Below are 19,913 nucleotides of genomic sequence, written 5' to 3' on the forward strand. Positions count from 1 at the left end.
TAATTGTTTATAAAAATAATGTGATATCTTGTAACAATTGTAAGTCACCCTGGATAAGGGTGTCTGCTAAGAAATAAATAATAATATTGAAAGTTTTAAGTACCCCACATCCTGTTCCTTGTCAGTTGTACTATCTGTAACTGCCTGCGTTCAACCTTAAAATGGTCTTGAGATGAATACGATTTTTCTTGAACTTTCACCTCTCAGGTAGAATAATAAGCAAAGAACTTCTAAAGGCCTAGTACACAGTATGTAGTGTAACTACCGTAGGTGCATTCATACAAGTACAGCAATAGAACGTGCACAAACACAACCCTAGTTTTATGCAACTTTTCATTCATAGTGTAAACTCTGGTACTGGAAAAAAGACAAAGAATTGCGGTATTTATTTATTTATTTATGTATGTATGTATGTATGTATTTACAATATATTGATATAAACACTGCTCCATTGGGACAGTATCCACTCAGCTCACTGCCTGTTCCCCCAGGCGGTCACTAACTGTATATTTATCACAGGGAAAGCAGATTAATCCTCCAGTTCCAGTCAAGGGGGCGGAGTAGCTCTGTTTACTGCGTGTTGTGTTTTGTGACCAGTTATTAGGACTGGAGCAATACAGCGTGTGATGGTTGTCAGACCTGCAGTTTCAAGCAAATCAATTTGAGTGCAACTGTTCTCCGCTATTTCGCTGAATCAAGCAGATGAGTATCTTGTCATGGCACCTCAACGGCATTGCTGGTACGGCGCTAATATTTCTCTACGTCACGCAGTTAAGCACAGGTACTATTTTTATTACAATTTCAAATGGAAAGTTTGCTGGTGTTTTTTTTCTGTCTGGTGCAGCTTCAGATACTGTAGCAGCCTATACGGTATCAGATGGTAAACATGGCCACTTAACACTGTCAAAGTGGCAGATTGAAAAGTTACAATCGAAAATGACAAATTGCATATGTGCATCTTGTATTGCTTGTAAAAAAAGAATGTGGAAGAGTTCGTTAGAATTTCCACCTGTGACGTCCTGTCTGCTAATCCTCTTATGATTAGGGCAGCAGTGTGGAGTAGTGGTTAGGGCTCTGGATTCTTGACCGGAGGGTTGTGGGTTCAATCCCCAGTGGGGGACACTGCTGTTGTACCCTTGAGCAAGGTAATTTACCTAGATTGCTTCAGTAAAAACCCAACTGTATAAATGGGTAATTGTATGTAAAAATAATGTGATATCTTGTAACAATTGTAAGTCGCCCTGGATAAGGGCGTCTGCTAAGAAATAATTAATAATAATAAAAAGCAGTTGGCGTTTCCAGTTTTGATGTACATACAACTGCCAGGCATGTAGATAGGTTTTAAGATAAATTTAAAACTTCAAATTACGTTTAGACTTACATAAATCGCGCATTCGTCGGACGGTGTACTTTTTGTATAAAATAGCAAACAGACTTGTGTTTACCAGTGTACGCTTGTTTAGTAGTCAGCCTAACGTTCGAGTTACATCAATGTACAATAATTGCTACAGTATCTAACTACAGTACAAGTTTTACCAAAGATGGAAAGAAGGTAATGTTCTGGGTTTTACAGGATTTTAAGAGCAAGTGGCCATTACAAGGTTGTTGTAAATGCAAGCTTTACTGCATTAATAAACTGTATTAATGTTTCGCTTAAAACGCAGTAGACTACAATGCAAACCTGTACAGCATTACATGGGGTTAACCAGAAAAAAAAAAAAATTAAAAGTCTGGTCAGAGGTTTTTTCCAGAAAAGTATTGTAACTATCTACATGTGTTTTGAAAGGATGTTTATTTAACTTATTATTTCTCATTATTCTAACAGTGGAGATCAAACTAAAAACATATATTTTTTTATGTTAAAAGCCTCAGCAGCAGTCACCTTCCTCTGTTCATCAACAACAGCTTCCAACCATGCGTAGTTTTCTTATGTGATATTTTCCATTCCTAGTCACACTCTATAACTCCAAAAAGACAGTCATCCTATAGCTGATCCTTTGCCTTATATCCTACACGTTCGATCAAATCAAACACTGCAAGGTGCTGATTTATATGACATTGCCTGAACATCTGTTTAATTTAAAATGCTTTCCCAACTTCATCATGGTTGTTTTATCCATGCTTTACAGTACCTGTGATTTACCTTGCTATCACTTTAGAATTCACAATGACTTCAAAAATGTCTAGAATGGCAATACAGTCTGTTAGCACAGTGGTTTTTACTGGCACCCGCAAAGTAGACCTTTAGGGCATTTATTTATTTCAAGACATTTAAAGTAAAATTGGTTATTCACTTCTGAAATGTGTCATTTCAAGTTCTTTTATCATATTGCATTGCATTCCCAAGGATGTTCTTAACACATTGTAATGTCGTATATAACACTTCTGTGAGACCAGACAAATAAGATGGATTGGATCAACAATACTATTTAGGTTCATTAATATTAAAACATAATTGCACGTAGCTTTTGCCCAGTGGTATTTGAGGCTGGACATACATTTGAAACAGAATCCCATGTTGAATGGGGGGGGGGCACTAACCACTACTCCACACTGCTGTATTTCAGCATCTTTCATTTTGAAATGCTTGTGTACAAACTATAATGTTGTCATATCAACGTGCTATTATTGATTGTTTATTTTGAAGGTACTTTAAGGGCAGCAGTGTGGAGTAGTGGTTAGGGCTTTGGACTCTTGACCAGAGGGTTGTGTGTTCAATCCCAGGTGGGGGACACTGCTGCTGTATTCTTGAGCAAGATACTTTACCTAAATTGCTCCAGTAAAAACCCAACTGTATAAATAGGTAATTGAATGTTAAAATAATGTGGTATCTTGTAACAATTGTAAGTTGACCTGGATAAGAGTGTCTTCTGAGATGTAAATAATAAGTCATAGAGCAATGATAATTTAGCCTTAGTTACTCATAAAATGTTTTGTACTCTACGATTTACTATATTATTATTTTGCAACAGTAAATATCAAAATATATAAATCAAATATTTCCAAAAATAAATATGACTTCATATTTTAATTACATAAACTGATTATTATGCAATTTTTCTATATTTCTAAACTTTTCATATGAAATATAAATTATATAAAACATAAACAAGTTAGGCGTGTTTATGTTATACTTTTGTCCCACTATGTATTTTAAAAGTAGGCTAAACAAACTTTCACAGATGAGTAACACACTTCACCGAAACAAATGTTTGGTTGCTTGCTTTCTGTGCTGCAGTCCATTCACAGTGTCCCTAATACTGTATGTTAACACTCCATGCAGGATCGCTCCACACCCCTTTGGAACGTTTATGTGTCTGGAGTGCTGTCTGCCTCCTGGTTCGGTAGGGGTGAGCATTGTCATCTGTCAAAGCTGCTCCAACAAATGGCCTATAACAATGGGTTCTGGAATTGTGGTCCAATACCATTGGGCAGTCAGTGTTTCTTTAACTAACCAAGGTCTGCATAAATCATGCTCAAGAAAAAACTATCAAATCCCTTAATACAGGTTTTCTGCATATCTCAAAATAGAGACATTGGGGTCTTGGAACAGAAAGGAAATCAATCATTTGTCAGACTTTTTTGATAATGGCTCGTAAACAAATTGTTGGCCTGCATGCATGTAATTTGAGTACCAGTAGCTTCCCACAAGGACCTCTGCCACTTTAGGTCGGGATCCACAAACTTCAAGCGCACCAGTGATGCTGGGATTAATGCTTGAACTCAAATGTCTTACACTGTATATGACTTTTCATTCTTTCGTCTGACTTGAATGGTTCAGCACAGTTTCTGCATTGTCTACAACAGTAGCACTATTCCTAGCCTCTATCACCCAGCCTGCACCTGTGCTCTGCATATTAAAGTCTGCAGAGTGTGTAATCTGAAACATCTTACCTCTCATGGGTTTTGTCTGAGTATAAACTGTCAGAGGAGTCGCAGAAACTGACCTATTGGCTTTACCAAACCAGGGAAGAAGTGTAGAGGCATTGGAGGTTAATCTGGGTGTTAACCTAAACTGCATTGTACAGCTTTACTCTTAAAGTAACAGGGCTGTGTTATGTAAGTGTAAACACCTTTGCATTAGAAGACTACAGGGCTAATCAGCATTGATATAGTGAAGAGAGTTAACCCAGTGAGAGTTTACACATCTGCAAAGGCACCTGATGTAATTATGGATCTATCAGTGGAACTTCTCTGTCTAGTTTTGTTACATTTATAAAGGTTTCCTTGGTAAGTCAAACTAGAAAAAAAATATTCATATTTTATCTACAGTGTGTTTAGAGGATGAAAGGGCTTCAATATATTATAATGATAATAAAGTCTAAAAAATAAAGTCTCAAAATATCAAATAAGGTACTTGCAAGATGTTTAGCTTGATGTGTGTTTTTTTTTTTCTAATGTTGTTTATTGAATTAATTCTGCTTCAGGGACATGTATTTAAAAATGCCCTTTTTTTCCTTCAAGAGCAATCATTCGTGGAAAGGCATGTTTTACATTTTGAGGAAACAAACTGTCGGATAATATTTCTAATTTCTCGCATTGTTTTCCAGGTCTGAAGTGTATATGTCTGGTGTGTACCAATCATATTTGTGAAACTGAGGGGGCCTGTTGGAACTCAGTGATGCTGAGTAATGGAAAGGAAGAAGTTTTGAAGTCTTGTGTATCTCCTCATCAAATGAAAGGGCAAATCTTCTGCTCCAGTTCCAGTAATATTTTAAGAAGAGAATGCTGTTTTACTGATTTCTGTAACAATATAACACTGCACCTACCCAAAGGTAATTATTTTTCTTCAATTCTCAATACTGTAAAAATAATCTCAGTACTGCACTTTTGTTCATTAGTCACATCATTTTATATCATTGTATTGTCATATTGAAAGGGTAGCCTTACCCTTTTGTTTCAAACAGTATTTTCTTCTATTTTCTATTTCTAATCCCTTCCTTTAGTAGGTCCCTCATTCCAGCAGACTGCAGCATATGCAGCCTCTGTCACTGGTGCTGCTGACACCATTCATGTCTGCTTTCAGTGACGTAATAATGTTGGTTTAGGACACCCACAGTATTGGTGTTGTACTGTCAGTAACCATGTAAAAATACATTCATACAGTTCACCCAGAGGACAGCTGGAGCACCCTTGTAACATTTATATTTATGGTAGGTACAGCACTTAACACAGTCAAGCCTCTCTGTTTTTGCATGGAGGTGTTTTACAACACCCAGGCGTAGTTCTTTTAAGTATAAACAGTGCAAGTCAATGGTACAAAGTATAACGTGGCTGTTTTAGTGCTGTTTAGTGAGTCTAAATCTCTGAAAATATAACATTTTCTTGACACTCTATAGCCTTCTTTCTTTCATTGTTAAACAGTTTACTGTTTTTTGTCATTATCGTACCAATTATATGAAATGTTTCTGTAACACATTTCTAGCAGTACTTAAAATAAACAAACGCACATTCATAGTGGTACTCTGTAATTAATTTAAATTGCATTTTAATCTTTGTGATTATTTAGTCATCAGAGCGGCAGTCATATATGTTTTTATACTTTAGTTAATAAATGTTAAAGTAAAAAAAAAGGTACTTGTGAGTCACTTCCCAGCGCTGACGAGGGAATTACGTTCTAGAATCCATTATATTCAGCATAGCATTTCCTGTTGTTATATATGGCTTACTACTCACTTGGTAAACAGATAGTGATAGTGCATCTCTCCTAATATGTGGTATTGCTTTTCAGTGCACATAAATTGTACTCACAGGCTATTGCTATCTGTGCACCAGAGTACAATGCACACTGGAAATAAAAGCAATGGTTGAAACAAAATCCTGTTAGGGGTCTCTGAGGACTGGAGTTGAGAACTCCTGTACTACAGTAGCACACTCCCTTGACAAAATATTGTGGTCCCCATGATTAGGTGTGTGAGCAGAATTCACTTCAACTCCTGAATTACACTCATTTTCAATACTTCAGCTTAATAATTGTCATTAGTCCTGCAGAATATCAGACCAGTTTAGACATTGGGTGAGCATAGGTCTTCCTATTGTTATCACTTCTTAACGTTATCACTTGTTATCAGTATGTCAGAGATCTGCTGTTTGCACCCATCCAGGTATGGAATGCAAGGTATACTGTAATGAAGTCTTACCTCAGTATGAATATTCATGTCTATTGACCAAATGAGCTTCACAGAAGTCTCACAGAACACTGACTTTAGCCAGTGATATACATTGACTGGAAAACACTTATGTGTAACAGAGAGAGTAGAATTCTGGTCTGAGGCAATTTCTAGTTGTATGCCACCCACACTCATTCAGACAATATCCTATTACCCACCTATTTTTATTAATTTTTTGTACTGAGCACATAGTGCCAAATAGCTGTGTTTTAAAGGAAATGTCAAAGCAACCCAAATAATTTTCTGCTTTTAATCTAGATTTTCAAAATGCTCATAATGTTCTAAGAAACCTCCAATTTTCATAGTTCTCTTGACCCTAAGATCTTAGTATGCCTGACTTTGATAATGTGTTTGGCTGGTTGTTTGCTTGGTCTTATGAACAGCCTTGGATTACAGGAAGAGCTAAGAATTTACAGAGGTTATCTGTATCTGATAGTGCTAGTGCACATTCCATTATGTAGTTAAAGCATACAGTTCTGACGCTGTGCACATACAAATGGGTTGCATCTTTTACACAGCATGAAACTGGTAGAAGATATTCTTGGTAACCTTTAAAAATTCATTTTCTTTCTCTTCATTGCTTTATTGATTAGTCTCAGATTCCCTAACTGTTGTCCAGAGTAACTTTTAAAAAAAAAATTGTATTCAAAGGACACCCACTACAGCACAAGCAAAACACTGTTTGAAATCCAACTTTCTGGTATACAGTATTACACATATACAACAGATAAGTCAAAAAGAGAGGTGAATGCATTTTAAAAAGCTAGCAGGTACTGTATACCTTGTAATGCGTTTCAAACAGCCACTTTTTATACCATCTCAAGATGGCTGTTTTGTCTTTACAGCTGAATTAATGGAAAAGATTTAGAAATCAGCAACAGAAGGATGACACAAAGGAACAGCACCACAATACCATGGTCTAACATGCCATATCCGTCAGAAGACATTTAGTAGGTCAGAGAGTTTTAATTGGTCAAGAGGAAAGTTAAGAATGGAGGATGGCAGCAATGACCTGATACCAATATAAAAAGAGACCATGAAGTCTCAGGTGGCCACGGCAAAGACTTTCATTTTTTAAATTAAATCTTCTAAACTTATCCAGTTTTACTGAACCACGATTTGCTGATTGGTATTTGGATACCTCGTAGTGTGAAAATAGTTGAACCTCACAAATACTTAGTCCTGCAGAATGATTATTATTATTTTAATTGCAAGGTAATTGTTATCTGTTCTCACCATAGAGTTTTGGGTGCATCAGGGATCAAGTTAAAGTTTCAGCAGTGATCTCTCCCTAGAACAAAATGTATTGTTTCCCTAGTTACATAATTGACTGCATTTACTCATGCATAAAGCACTAATTAATTTGAAACAGCTATGACATTCATTAATTTAAAAAAAAAAAAAACAGACTGCTGTTTTTATGCTTGTAATGTGTTTTTTTCACGGTAACAAGTGGTTTATTTCACTGTCTAAAAATTGATATTTCAAGATATTTCACGATTGCACGTAATATTTATTAAAGTCAAAAATACATTTTATGAATACCAAGAGAATTCAACAAAACAGGCTACAAACATTACAGGACTTAGATTCCTTTTACCAATGGTTATTCATTCACATATTACAACATTTTATGATGTTTGCTAGGAGAAAAAGCAATTCTCAGAACACGTTTTACATCATATAGATACAGATTACCAAAGGATTTCTGAAAATTGGTCAATGATAACGCTAGAAAACGTAGTAGATAACAGGTATATTGTAATGCTAAATGTGCAAAAGAAAATACATACAGTTCTGACATATATTTCTTTTACTCAATATTCATTAATCTGTTGTTCAACTCATTCTGTGCCCTTGAGGATCTCTTCACTAGGTCACAGTGTACTTGTGCTTCAGGCTAATTTGTTGTAACCTAAAAATTATCAGGATGTAGTTAAACAGTAGTGAATAAGTGTGTTTTTTATGAGAATTAAAAAAAAACATCTCGTAATGCGGTGAAAAGGCTTAAAACAGTTGGCTTTGACAGCACTAGATTGAAGCATTTTATTTTCCTTAGTTTGCCTTCAAATCCATAAAATCAGGAAGCTTTATGGAAGCTCTAGTAATTTTTTGTTGGTGTTGATTTTTCAGTGCAATTAAAGAAAAAAGAAAACCATGTGTTTGTGTTATTTCTGTTTAATATATTTCAAGGTTGTATAGTTGATAGCAATTCTGTAATTACTGTAAAATCCAGAGATTAGAGGAATGAAAATGATGTTGGTGAATCCTTTGTGCTATTCTGATTAATCTGTTAGCTAACCTTGAGCATGCAGCTAAGCAGTCCTTGCAGCTAATCTGTTTAACCTCTTTCCATGTGCTGGTGGGATTGAGGCAGTTACCTTTTTAAACTATTAAGTCTCTCCTCTTTTAGCTAGCTGGCAGTTTTGTCTTAAATGTATGCGCCATTCCACTCAGACATCCACCAGTGATTGGTTCTGGAACTCTGCAAGAGAGTGTTCTTTGACCTCTGACAATGTCACATGATCATACTACACCACACTGTGACATTACACATAAAAACATAGATCTTGTTCAATGCAGTGATACTTTTGTGTTAATCCAGTGTGTGTCATTTGTCTTCCCACCACCCCTAACTTTTTAAAATATAAACTTCAGGTAAATTACATGAAACATATACCGACCCTAGAAGGATGTACTGTATTAGGACCTAGCCTGTCTCACAAACACTACGAAAATGATCTCTACCGGGGGTTGAGGTTCCTCACCAGATTTGGAGCTCAGATGATATTCTATTCCTCCTGGCTGCTCTCCAGGGTGATGAAGAAGCCGTGTAGTGTATGCAGGATCCCAATTCGATCTGAGACTAAATGTCCATGCCTTATACATGTTGAAGCAATTAAATACTACCAGACAGTAAAACTAAAAGCAACATTCAGACTGTATGTTCAAATTCATCATGAGCAGTACATGTCAATATCATCTCCTTGGGTGGGGTTCAGTACGTTTAAGGGAAATACATACAGAAATGTCTCTGGCTTCCCTTTCTTCATAGTGAGCATTCGTAGATCTCAATCATATGTGAGAATTACACATTCAGTCTGTAATCCAGGTCCCAGTGGTACTGTACTCCTGACCTAATGCATGCAGATCAACAAACTGTTCTCTTGAGGCAGCCTGTCTTCTCCAGCAGGCTGAAGGCATTTTAAATGTACATTTAGGCAAAAGTGCAACAGCAAAACAAATTTCGAAAGACCTGAAGCAGTTTGTTTCAACATTTCTAACATTTTCTGACCTCAGCAGATGGTGTTCTGTGCTTAATAAATTGAAGTCAAGATGTTACATAGAGTAAATATATCACAGTACAAGAAGTCTGTTTTACACTCATTAAAACAATTGTAAAAGAAGAAAAACTTGCTAGAACAAAATACATGTTTATATTAGGTTGGTCTGTGGAGTTCTGCTCTAATATTCACCAGGTTTAAATAGGCCAGGTTATTATTGCACACGATATTACTCATGGACATCATAATGGTGAAGCTGGAAAATGATATAAAAGATATGTCTGAACCGGGATTTGGTGAGATTGTCAGGTCCTATCTCTCAAACAGATTAGAGTTAATAAAAACTGAAGAGGAGACCTCCTTTTTATCAGAGGTTACTTGTGGGGTCCCTCAGGGTTCAATTCTTGGCCCAATTTTATTTTCTCTTTATATGTTACCCTTGGGTGACATTATTCATAGACATGGAGTTAGTTTACACTGTTATGCTGATGATACTCAGCTTTACTTGTCCCTCAAACAGGACTATGTATCTGCTGCTAACATTTTGAATACCTGTCTTGCTGACATTAAGAACTGGATGTTTAATAACTTTTTAATGTTAAATTCAGACAAAACAGAAGTTTTGACAATTTTTAAAAATTGTCACAAAAATTTCCTTTTTTCATTTAAGAAATATTGCAAGACTGAGAGGTATTCTTTCCAGGCAGGATGCAGAGAGATTAATGCATGCTTTTATATCCTCCAGGATTGACTATTGCAATGCTTTTTTCATTGGGACTAATCACAACATTATTTCTCACCTTCAACTTGTACAAAATGCCGCAGCTAGAACTTTAACTCGGGTCAAGAGGCGAGAGCATATCACCCCGGGGCTGGCATCTTTGCATTGGCTACCGGTTAGTTTTAGAATAGATTTTAAGGTGTCGCTGCTAACTTATAAGGCTTTAAATGGTCTCACACCTCCATACCTTAAAGATCTTTTGGAACACTATGTCCCCAATCGCCCGCTCCGATCACTGGATGCTGGCCTACTGTCTGTACCCATTATTCAGAATAAAAACTTCAGGTGTTAGATTTTATTATTTATTTATTTATTTATATCTAGATTAAAATCATATTTTTATAATACAGCTTATATATTCTGTTTTATTTTTATTCTGTTCTTTTTAAATGATTACTGTTGTTCAGTAATATGTAATTGTTTTTGCCTTTGTAAAGCGTTTTGTGGCGACCTGTTGCAAAAGGTGCTATATAAAAATAAAATTGATTGTTTGATTGATAATTTATTTTATATGGATCTACGTTTTCAGGGTATTCAATGTTGGGAATAATTTTGTCAGAATTCGCATGGACATATAGTAAAATAGAGAATTTCCTTTTGTAAAATTCAATAGGGTTTTGTTTGTTTTTAAAAAAAAAACACTAAAATATATTCATGTAATACCAACTACTCTCGTTTTAAATGGCACAAGACTCACTGATGTCAATTAAAAAAGTAATGACCATAGTTCAAGATTGAGAAACTTTTACAAAACAATTTGACTGGAACTTTGACAATTTGTTTCTATTTCCCCACTGGTTTACTCTTCTGGCTAGCACCATTTGATGTGTATAGAGTTCAGTTGTGGGGTTTTTTTTGTAACCAAGGGAATGGTTTAGGGGGCAGGAATAAGGGCTCTGTCAGTCAGCTTGCTATTTAACCCTAGTTCAAGTACTACTCCATTCTCTCCTGCGCCACCTCTGCAACTGCATCTCTCTCTGAAAGGCAAGCAAAACTCACATCCCAGCCTTGGAGGCCCCACAGCCCTGGCCTTACCTCCTTGAGGGTGGTTCTCTGCGTACCAGAGGGGTACCCATGGATGAAAACATAAGACAACCAGTACACAACCAGTAGCACCAGTTTGTTCCCTAACAGACATTGCTTCTGTCCAGTGAATTGTTAATAAAAGTTCAAAATGATACGTGAAACGTTAGCCAACCACAATACCGTAATTATAAATTGTTGTTTTAATTATGGATACTTCTTTAAAAGTCCTTTTGGTTTTTTACTTTGAAACATGGTTTAATTTTATTGTTGGTATTAAATGAAGTATAACACAACTGGTTAATTACTTAAGTATAAAATGCTAATTTGGCAGTTGTTCAGAAGGTACAGTGATTACGAAGGTATAGTGTGATAAGGTAAAGTATTTTTTATAACAGATTTTAAAAATAGAATGAGATGATTTTTTTTTTTCTTAATTGATTTTATGCTTTTATCATGGATTATAGAGTTGCATATTTTTTGGGAAAGTACAATACTTTACTGATACACAGATATAATATAAACATGAGAGAAAGGCAACCACTAGATGGCACAACATTCTCATGACAAATAACATACTGTAGGTGGATTATAGATTTACTGTTTTAGAAAACAATATTTGCAATAGTTTGTTAAGACAGTATTATTAATCATTTGTGAGCATTATAGTTTCAGTTTGTTTATTCAGCATTTGTGTTTGTTGAAGAATCTTGTAACCTCTGCACTTTCAAGGGTTGGAATTAACATAGCATTTAGAGGCTATGCAGCCAGATGCTGAATTACTCAATTAATCATTTTATTGATTAGTGAACTGTATTATCGATTACTGGTCTATCATTCATGATAAGTCACTCTTTATTATTCCTCATCATTTATGTTGTCAACAAGTGACAACTGCATTCTGTATTTGTCCTAGACATTTTTGCTGGAATAATTAGTATGCCTGCCTATTAATGATCTAAACAGAAACAACAATAGAAGATCATCCAGAACACACATACTAGCATAGTAAATATTAGTGAAATGTCGATGGTACTGGCATCCTTTTAATGGATCGAATAAATGTGTCTTTCAATGATTGGACAGATACCAGCTGCTGAAGAAGTTCTTTGAACATGTAATGTTTTCTTCTTTTCAGTGGGAAATGTGTCTAGTACACCAAGCTGGGGACCTTTGAAGCTGGCTGTAGTCATAGTTGTACCAGCTTGTTTACTGTGTTTGGCTGCTATTGTGACAATCTGCACTCTCCGTGGCCAGCAATGCCCTTATAATAAGACTGAAAGACATGACGTCGAGGAGCCTTTATCTGATCACAGCTTAATGTCATCTGGGAAGTCTATAAAAGATCTGATATTTGATTTGACCACATCAGGATCTGGATCTGGTATGTAGAGCAGAAGTATCACTAGATGATTTTCATTTTATGTAAAGCAGAAGTATCACTAGATTATTTTCATTTTACTAATATGCTAGTAAAACCAACTGTACACAAATGATAACCTGTAGGAATCATGTTATATTAACGTATATATGCCTTCATACACTAATGAAGGCATTAGCCAAAACTTAAGTTTACATACATCTCTAATTGTATATTAAAGGTTCTAACACTGGTATTTTATATTGACCCCCACCTCCATTTTCTTAGGGTTACCTCTGCTTGTTCAGCGGACGATTGCGAGATCGATTGTTCTCCATGAAATAATTGGAAAAGGACGGTTTGGGGAGGTTTGGCGAGGGAGGTGGAGTGGAGAGGATGTAGCTGTCAAAATCTTCTCCTCTCGTGATGAAAGGTCTTGGTTCAGAGAGGCTGAAATTTACCAAACTATAATGCTACGACATGAACATATCCTGGGGTTCATTGCTGCCGATAACAAAGGTACAAACTGGAGTGCACTCCCTGAAGTTGTGTATTTGTGTTCAGATACAAACCTTAAGTCCGATACAGATCTTTTACAGAAGCGTTCCCTTATGAGTTGGTTACTTTATTTATTATGTATCCTGTTTTGTGTCTACGTTTTTTTCACTGTGCAGTGCAGCACTCTGATGCCTTGTACATACATTTTGTTTCATAAAATCGATTGAATGAAAGAATGAAAGAAAATGCATGGTAATGCCGCTAAATATATTTTCGAAAAGTTGTCTAACTTAGCTATGTTTATTTTAAAATGACTAAAGATAGTTTGAAGTGTTGAAAGTTGCCGTATGGTTGGTTGATGAGATCTTTAATACAGTTACTGATTACGTTATTTGTATACTATTTTGGGGTAAGGGTATAGTATATTTTTGTATTGTTAACACTTGGTTACCGCATGTTTTAATTTTAGACAAAAACTTTTACTAACACACAGGGTGTTATAACTTAAACCACTCTGAAACATGTATATTAATTAATTAATTTACCAGTACAATGAAGAAAACATGCAATACAAAGAAGCTAGAATTGGTATAACACATAGATACTGCACTGTAAGTTAAATCATAGATAGGTGACAATGTGTTAATCTGCATTTCTGGCAAATTGAAATAAGAGCTGAAGTAATTTTGTGCCAAGTGATGTTTAAAACCACTAACCATTTGTGAACTTCTATCTTTTAGATAATGGAACATGGACCCAGCTTTGGCTTGTATCTGAATACCATGAGCATGGCTCATTGTTTGATTATTTAAACTGCCACACTGTGTCTGTGGATGGAGTAATAATATTGGCGCTTTCCATTGCTAGTGGTCTTGCGCATCTTCATATGGAGATAATTGGTACCCAAGGTGAGTTCCAGAACTTCTAGTACAGTTGACTTTATACTTTCTTCTGTTTTAAAGTAATATGTCAAATCTTTGGGTCTATCTTTCTTTGGTATACATGTTTTAAAGCCTGCATTATCTTTCCTTCAATGGAGAATCACATGCAGGACAACATGGTTTAACATATTTGCTATTTGTTTTTTTACCAGCAATAATTAATTAAGGCCTGTCCAAGAAATGTGAGAACATATATATGATCTGTGCCTAGTCTTCAAAGTTAATTGTGGAGCCTAAAGCTTTATCATGATCATATCTATGTCTGTAACAAGTGTAACACTGATGAAAAGATTACTATTGTGCATTACTATGCATAGACCATGCATTTTAAACGTAATCTTGTTAGGGTTTCAACTAAAAGCAAAGCGGCAATGTTTGTTAATACTTTGAAAACCTAAACTAAGTATGACTTAGGAATGTAAACCTCTGAAAGTCCAACTCTAAAATACTAGTGAAAATGTTTTTTTGCGCCAGTAGTGCTCTTTGGTGTCAATTGTTTATTATCTTTTATTACTGTATGCAGGGCCGGCGAAAGGATTTTTACCGCCCTAGGCAAACTCAATTTTGCCGCCCTCCCTTTTCATTCTTTTTTAAATTTATAAATATATATCTATATATATATATATATATATATATATATATGTATATGAACCGCTGCGTTGGAAATGAAACAAGACTCAGGGAGACCAGATGGGATTCCACATTTGCTGCTTTTAATTATTGCACTAAATAAAATAAAATAACAGCGAATCCCTGTTTGGGCCGGGGTTCACACCAAATCAGTAAATACAAATAACAGCAAATCCTTCGGTACTTTTTTCTACAGGCAGATCCTTGCTTAAGAATTCACCTTAAATAATTAAAGAATCTTTACCGATGTGTTATGAAAATGCTTCAATGGCACACAACCGCTCTAACTTCAGTGCCTGGGCACCGATGAAGCGATCTATTTTCCTTGTTGTCTCAAGGAAATAATAAGCCGTGGGAAAATTAAACATTTTTTCCTGTGCCTTCAAGCAGTGTTGCCAATTTAGATTTAGATGTGAACAGATTGAACTACTCATATCATTCTGCTGAGGATGCAGTTACAAAAAAAACTTAAATGTTTACAAAAATAATTCCCTCTTTCTTTACTTAATAGGAAAACCCGCTATTGCACACCGAGACTTAAAGTCAAAAAATATCTTAGTGAAAAAGAATGGAACTTGTGCTATTGCTGATTTAGGCCTTGCTGTCAAACATGATTCAGTTACAAACATGATTGATAGACCTTCAAACCACAGAGTTGGAACAAAGAGGTGAGTGTAATCAATACATTTTGAAACAGTATGTTCCTTAAAGCATAATAGTTGTTTATGTATTTCTTACCTATGTTCATGTTTGTATTTAGGAGTGGGTTTATCTTCATAGCCTGTGCAACAAAAGAATACCATTTTTATGATATTCTTTCCCCTTTAGACAAAAGTTTACTTTACTCATTAGTATACCATGTGATTTACAAAATTATTCCTATGAACCATATCAACCCACAAGTCCCGCAGACTTTACCATGCATTATGATATTCTCTGGAGAGTGTTCACCCAGTGCTGTCAGATATTTATATTAAACAAAATGTAGTTTTTACAGCTTGTATTATATTTATTCAATTATGCTCCATTTTACATAGATCTATTTTTTTTAATGTAATCATCTACACCGCTTCTGAAATCCATGTTAACCTAATAAAGGGATCTTTTTGGTCTGAAAGCTTGTATAATTTCAAGTTGTATCTTCTAGGTCCCATAAATGGCATCAACTTAATCATTCTTATTACAAATATTGAGATCCTGTAAGATATAGTACCGCTATGGCCAAATGTTTTACATCACCTAGAATTTTAGGATTAAAACATAATTAAAAAAAGAAAACTATATAAACATAATTTAGATATTTTATTTAACATCATGTAATCAAAGAAACTACAAAATGATATCACAAAAATCTACCGGAAGCCATAATAGTAGTACAATATGTCATGTTAGATTTTGAAATGTCACATTTTTCCATTGTTGTCCATTTTTCATTAAGTATATGGAAAATTACAAAGCGCTATGTAATTCAATATGTTAACATAACATTATTCATCAAGTTTCATTTGACTTTATGAAGCAAAAGTTGTTAATTCTATAGGGTGATGCAAAACTGTTGGCCATAGCTGTAATTAGCATGTCATATACTGTAACTTATCTTTTGGAGTCAATGTTAAAATGACATTCCTTCAACTTTCTCTAGTGATAAGAACTGAGAATTGGACAAGAGCAGATCCTGTAGATATTCACACTCAACACTTTAAAAATACAAGTATAGAAAAGAGCAAGGACATGTTGGTAGTAATAAAGCTAAACCTTTTTATTCAAGTTTGAAATTGTATTTATTTCCTGAACTTTGGATTGCAAAATGACATATGCTTTGAGTGTCTGAGTGCAGAAGGCTTTCCAAAAGGATGTGTCATTGTTTACTATCTTACTAAGTGTACTGATTGTATTGAGTAATGAGTTTATTTATTTTAGGTACATGGCTCCAGAAATACTTGACGATAAAATCAATATGAACAACTTTGAATCATTTAAACGTGCCGACATCTACTCCCTGGGGCTTGTGTTCTGGGAATTGGTGCGAAGATGCTCCATCAGAGGTAATCCAGAAATACATCATCAAATGAACTCAATGTGATAATCAATAGTCTGTGAAGGCTGGTTAAATGAGATTTGATTCTTCATTTATTCCCATGAGGGAAGTTTTATTTTTAACCTCCAACAGATTTTAGCATTGAATCTTTCTAAATAATGAGACTGTTGCAGAAAATATTACACATTTCTATATCATTAACATTTGCAGATTAGTGATGCTTTAAGTAACTGCAGAATATCTTTAATATATGATCCAAGGTGTTGCAGCCCATCTCCACTGAAACAGAGGTCAAATGAGGTCAGGTATCTGAGATAACCCTTTGTATTTTGAATGACAGCAGAATATATAATGTATTATTACTTCAGACTGATTTATAAACATTGGAAGAAAGAATTTTTAAAGTTGAATGTGATGCAGTTATCTTGCATAACTCATAAAACGGTCATATGTGTTTTTTCAAGGAATCCATGACGATTATCAATTGCCTTACTATGATATGGTGCCTTCTGACCCTTCTATAGAAGACATGAGAAAGGTTGTCTGTGACCAGAAACTGAGACCAAACATTCCCAACCAGTGGCAGAGCTGTGAAGTAAGTCAATTGTTTTATTCAGAAATAGAAGTATAAAAACCCAAGGTTCCTGACTGTATAATATTAGTCAGGGAGAACTGAAATAATATGTCAAGTTTTTTTTACATAATACCGTATCTTAAATATGATTGAATTTATCAATTCTATTTGCAAATAGTTTCTTACAAAGTCTTGAAAGTGTGATAGTAGCATGAAAAACTTAAAATGTAAGCAATATGTAAAGCTTATCGATGATGGTAAACTTGTTTCACCATCACCTCTAATAAAGTATGTTAACCAGGGTTGTTTTGGTCAAGCTATTCTCAGGAAAACCGAGGCATGCCCCTGGCAATCTACTTAGCTAATTTTAGTCTGTAGGATCATTATTGTCTAACCAGTGCCTCATAGTCAATGCATATCACATTATAGGGTGCAGGAAATCACACTCTGACAAATGATAAGTAAGGTTTAATAGGCCTGTTTGTTTACTGCCTGTTCTGTTTGTAATGTGATTTCTTATAATTGTCTATCTGTTCACTTGTGCTTGCAATGGATGCTTTTTTCATCCGTAATCTCTATTTTTTTGCGTCGTAGGCACTCCGTGTGATGGGTAAAATAATGCGTGAGTGTTGGTACGCCAACGGAGCAGCTCGTCTGACAGGACTACGCATCAAGAAGACCATCTCTCAGCTTACCGTAACTAAGGATTTGAAAGTTTAGACATGCACTTGACTATGTGTATTCAACATTTGTGCTACCTCAAGTATAAGTGCCCAAAGCTGAACACTTTTAAAAACTGCCTTTGGCAACATGGCAGTTCAATTTGTAATGTTACTGAGTAACTCACTGGCAAGCCTGATGGCACGGGTAGGTTGTTCACAAAAATCGAAACAGTGTCTAATGGAGGAATTAAAAATCACCATTTATACTGATTAAACATATTTTTGTAACGATGTGGACAAACTTGTTATTGTGACCATTTATATTTTTATCATTAGTTTTTTGGAAGAACTGGATTTCCTTAAGCATCTCCCTTAAACAAAAAAGTTTCAAATTCCAGTAGAATTAGGCCTCAAGGACCAATCTCAGACTGGTTTAAAACACCTTGCCATCATACTAAATACTTTTAAAATTTACAAATAGTACTGTTTATTTGCCTTTGTTAAACATAGTAGGATATCTTTTTTTATGTAAAAATATACAGGTCTACAGGGATTAAAAAAAGAGTCATCTGCACACTCCTGGCACACACACATCATGATAAATCTAGAACTCACAAAACAGTTTTGCAGTGTAATTAGGGACAACAAATTGCTGGCTAAGCCATTTTCACCATGTTGACCTAAATCAAACAGTTTGCCTCCTAACTCACTAAAGTGTCAGAAAAAAACATACCTTTTCCATCAATCGTTTTTCTCCAATTAATTAATCTCACCTTTACAAAACACTATCAATAATAAAGAACACTTTCAGTGACTCTCATTTATGTAGTCAAAGAGAAGACCAGGAATCAAACCCAATACTTAAGTTTTAACATTAATGGTTGTGCTCCTTGTTCTGTGTTACACAGATCAAAACACTTCAACTGCACACTTTAATCAAATGAAAATGAGAAGGCACAACACATTCAGAACTCTAAGTAATTTAGTTTAGTGTTTTTAACTTGTTAATATTGAAATTGATTATAACTGGGGACGATAGAAAGGTGTGTTTTTTTTAACCCCCCCAAAATCAGCATCCTATGTCAAACGATCATTGCAGTACATTTACAAACATGTTTATTGTAATATACTGTACACTCATTTATTTGTGCTTGTGACAGGGACTGCCCCATCTTTATGAACGTGGTTGGGACTGGCAGGGAGGGGGTTAAATTCCTCCCTACCAGGAAAACATGTGAGAATATGGCTGGAGCCCTAATTGAATAATCAGCAATGATTAATTGGGCTCCAGCCACAGGGGATAAAAGCCCGGGGAAAGGCCCTGGCTATAGGGAGAGGAAGTGTCTGTCTGGTTTTGTAAGTGTTTGAATCCAGTGAAGGCAACACCCAGCCTGGAAGCCTTATTCTTGTAAGTTTTGTTTTGTGTATTTTGTTTTTAGAAGCCTTTTTGTTTGGCCCTTGTGCCAATTTATTTTGTATTTGTTTATTTAAAAAACTTTATTTTGAACTTCTAAACTGTCTCTGAGTCTCCAGGTGGCGTTATCCCACTTCTGAGCACCAAATGTGACAGGATTGGCAGAGGTTGAGACTCAGAGACAGTTTAGAAGTTCAAAATAAAGTTTTTTAATAAACAAAAATACAAAATAAATCGGCACGTGGGCCAAACAAAAAAGTTTCTAAACACAAAATACACAAAACAAAACTTACAAGAATAAGGCTTCCAGGCTGGGCATTGCCTTCACTGGATTCAAAAACTCACAGACACATGCTTCCTCTCCTTCTGGAACTCTCCATCTAGCCAGGGCCTTTCCCCTGGCTTTTATGCCCTGTGGCTGGAGCCCAATTAATCAATAATTGCTGATTTTTCAATTAGGGCTCAAGCCACATTCTCACATGATTTCCTGGTAGGGAGGAATTTAACCCCCTCCCTGCCAGTCCCAACCATGTTCATA

At 35.5% G+C, this 19,913-nt stretch overlaps 1 protein-coding gene across 2 annotated transcripts; it reads left to right on the forward strand.

Annotated features, from left to right (window-relative positions):
* Nucleotides 1-615: 615 nt before the first annotated feature.
* LOC117411948 (activin receptor type-1C-like) lies at nt 616-19,158 on the forward strand. Of its 2 annotated transcripts, none has more exons than XM_034019830.3 (9): nt 616-781; nt 4,551-4,775; nt 12,397-12,642; nt 12,907-13,137; nt 13,857-14,024; nt 15,199-15,355; nt 16,608-16,732; nt 17,190-17,320; nt 17,894-19,158. In XM_034019830.3, exons 1-9 carry the CDS (start codon nt 703-705, stop codon nt 18,017-18,019), a joined length of 1,488 nt encoding a protein of 495 aa, XP_033875721.1. In that variant the 5' UTR covers nt 616-702; the 3' UTR covers nt 18,020-19,158. The 2 variants fall into 2 exon arrangements, with proteins under 2 accessions (XP_033875721.1, XP_058888313.1); XM_059032330.1 differs by lacking the exon at nt 616-781 and adding an exon at nt 1,074-1,145.
* Nucleotides 19,159-19,913: the final 755 nt, after the last annotated feature.

This window comes from Acipenser ruthenus, chromosome 10, assembly GCF_902713425.1.
Source record: "Acipenser ruthenus chromosome 10, fAciRut3.2 maternal haplotype, whole genome shotgun sequence".
In the NCBI taxonomy this organism is placed as follows: Eukaryota; Metazoa; Chordata; class Actinopteri; order Acipenseriformes; family Acipenseridae; genus Acipenser; species Acipenser ruthenus.

Bases quoted from the DNA above. Each gene is read 5' to 3' on its own strand.
- LOC117411948 (XM_034019830.3), top strand. From the start codon at position 703: ATGAGTATCTTGTCATGGCACCTCAACGGCATTGCTGGTACGGCGCTA. The intron at 14,025-15,198 runs GTGAGTTCCAGA...TTTACTTAATAG, and splicing joins GGAGATAATTGGTACCCAAG to GAAAACCCGCTATTGCACAC. The intron at 17,321-17,893 runs GTAAGTCAATTG...TTTGCGTCGTAG, and splicing joins ACCAGTGGCAGAGCTGTGAA to GCACTCCGTGTGATGGGTAA.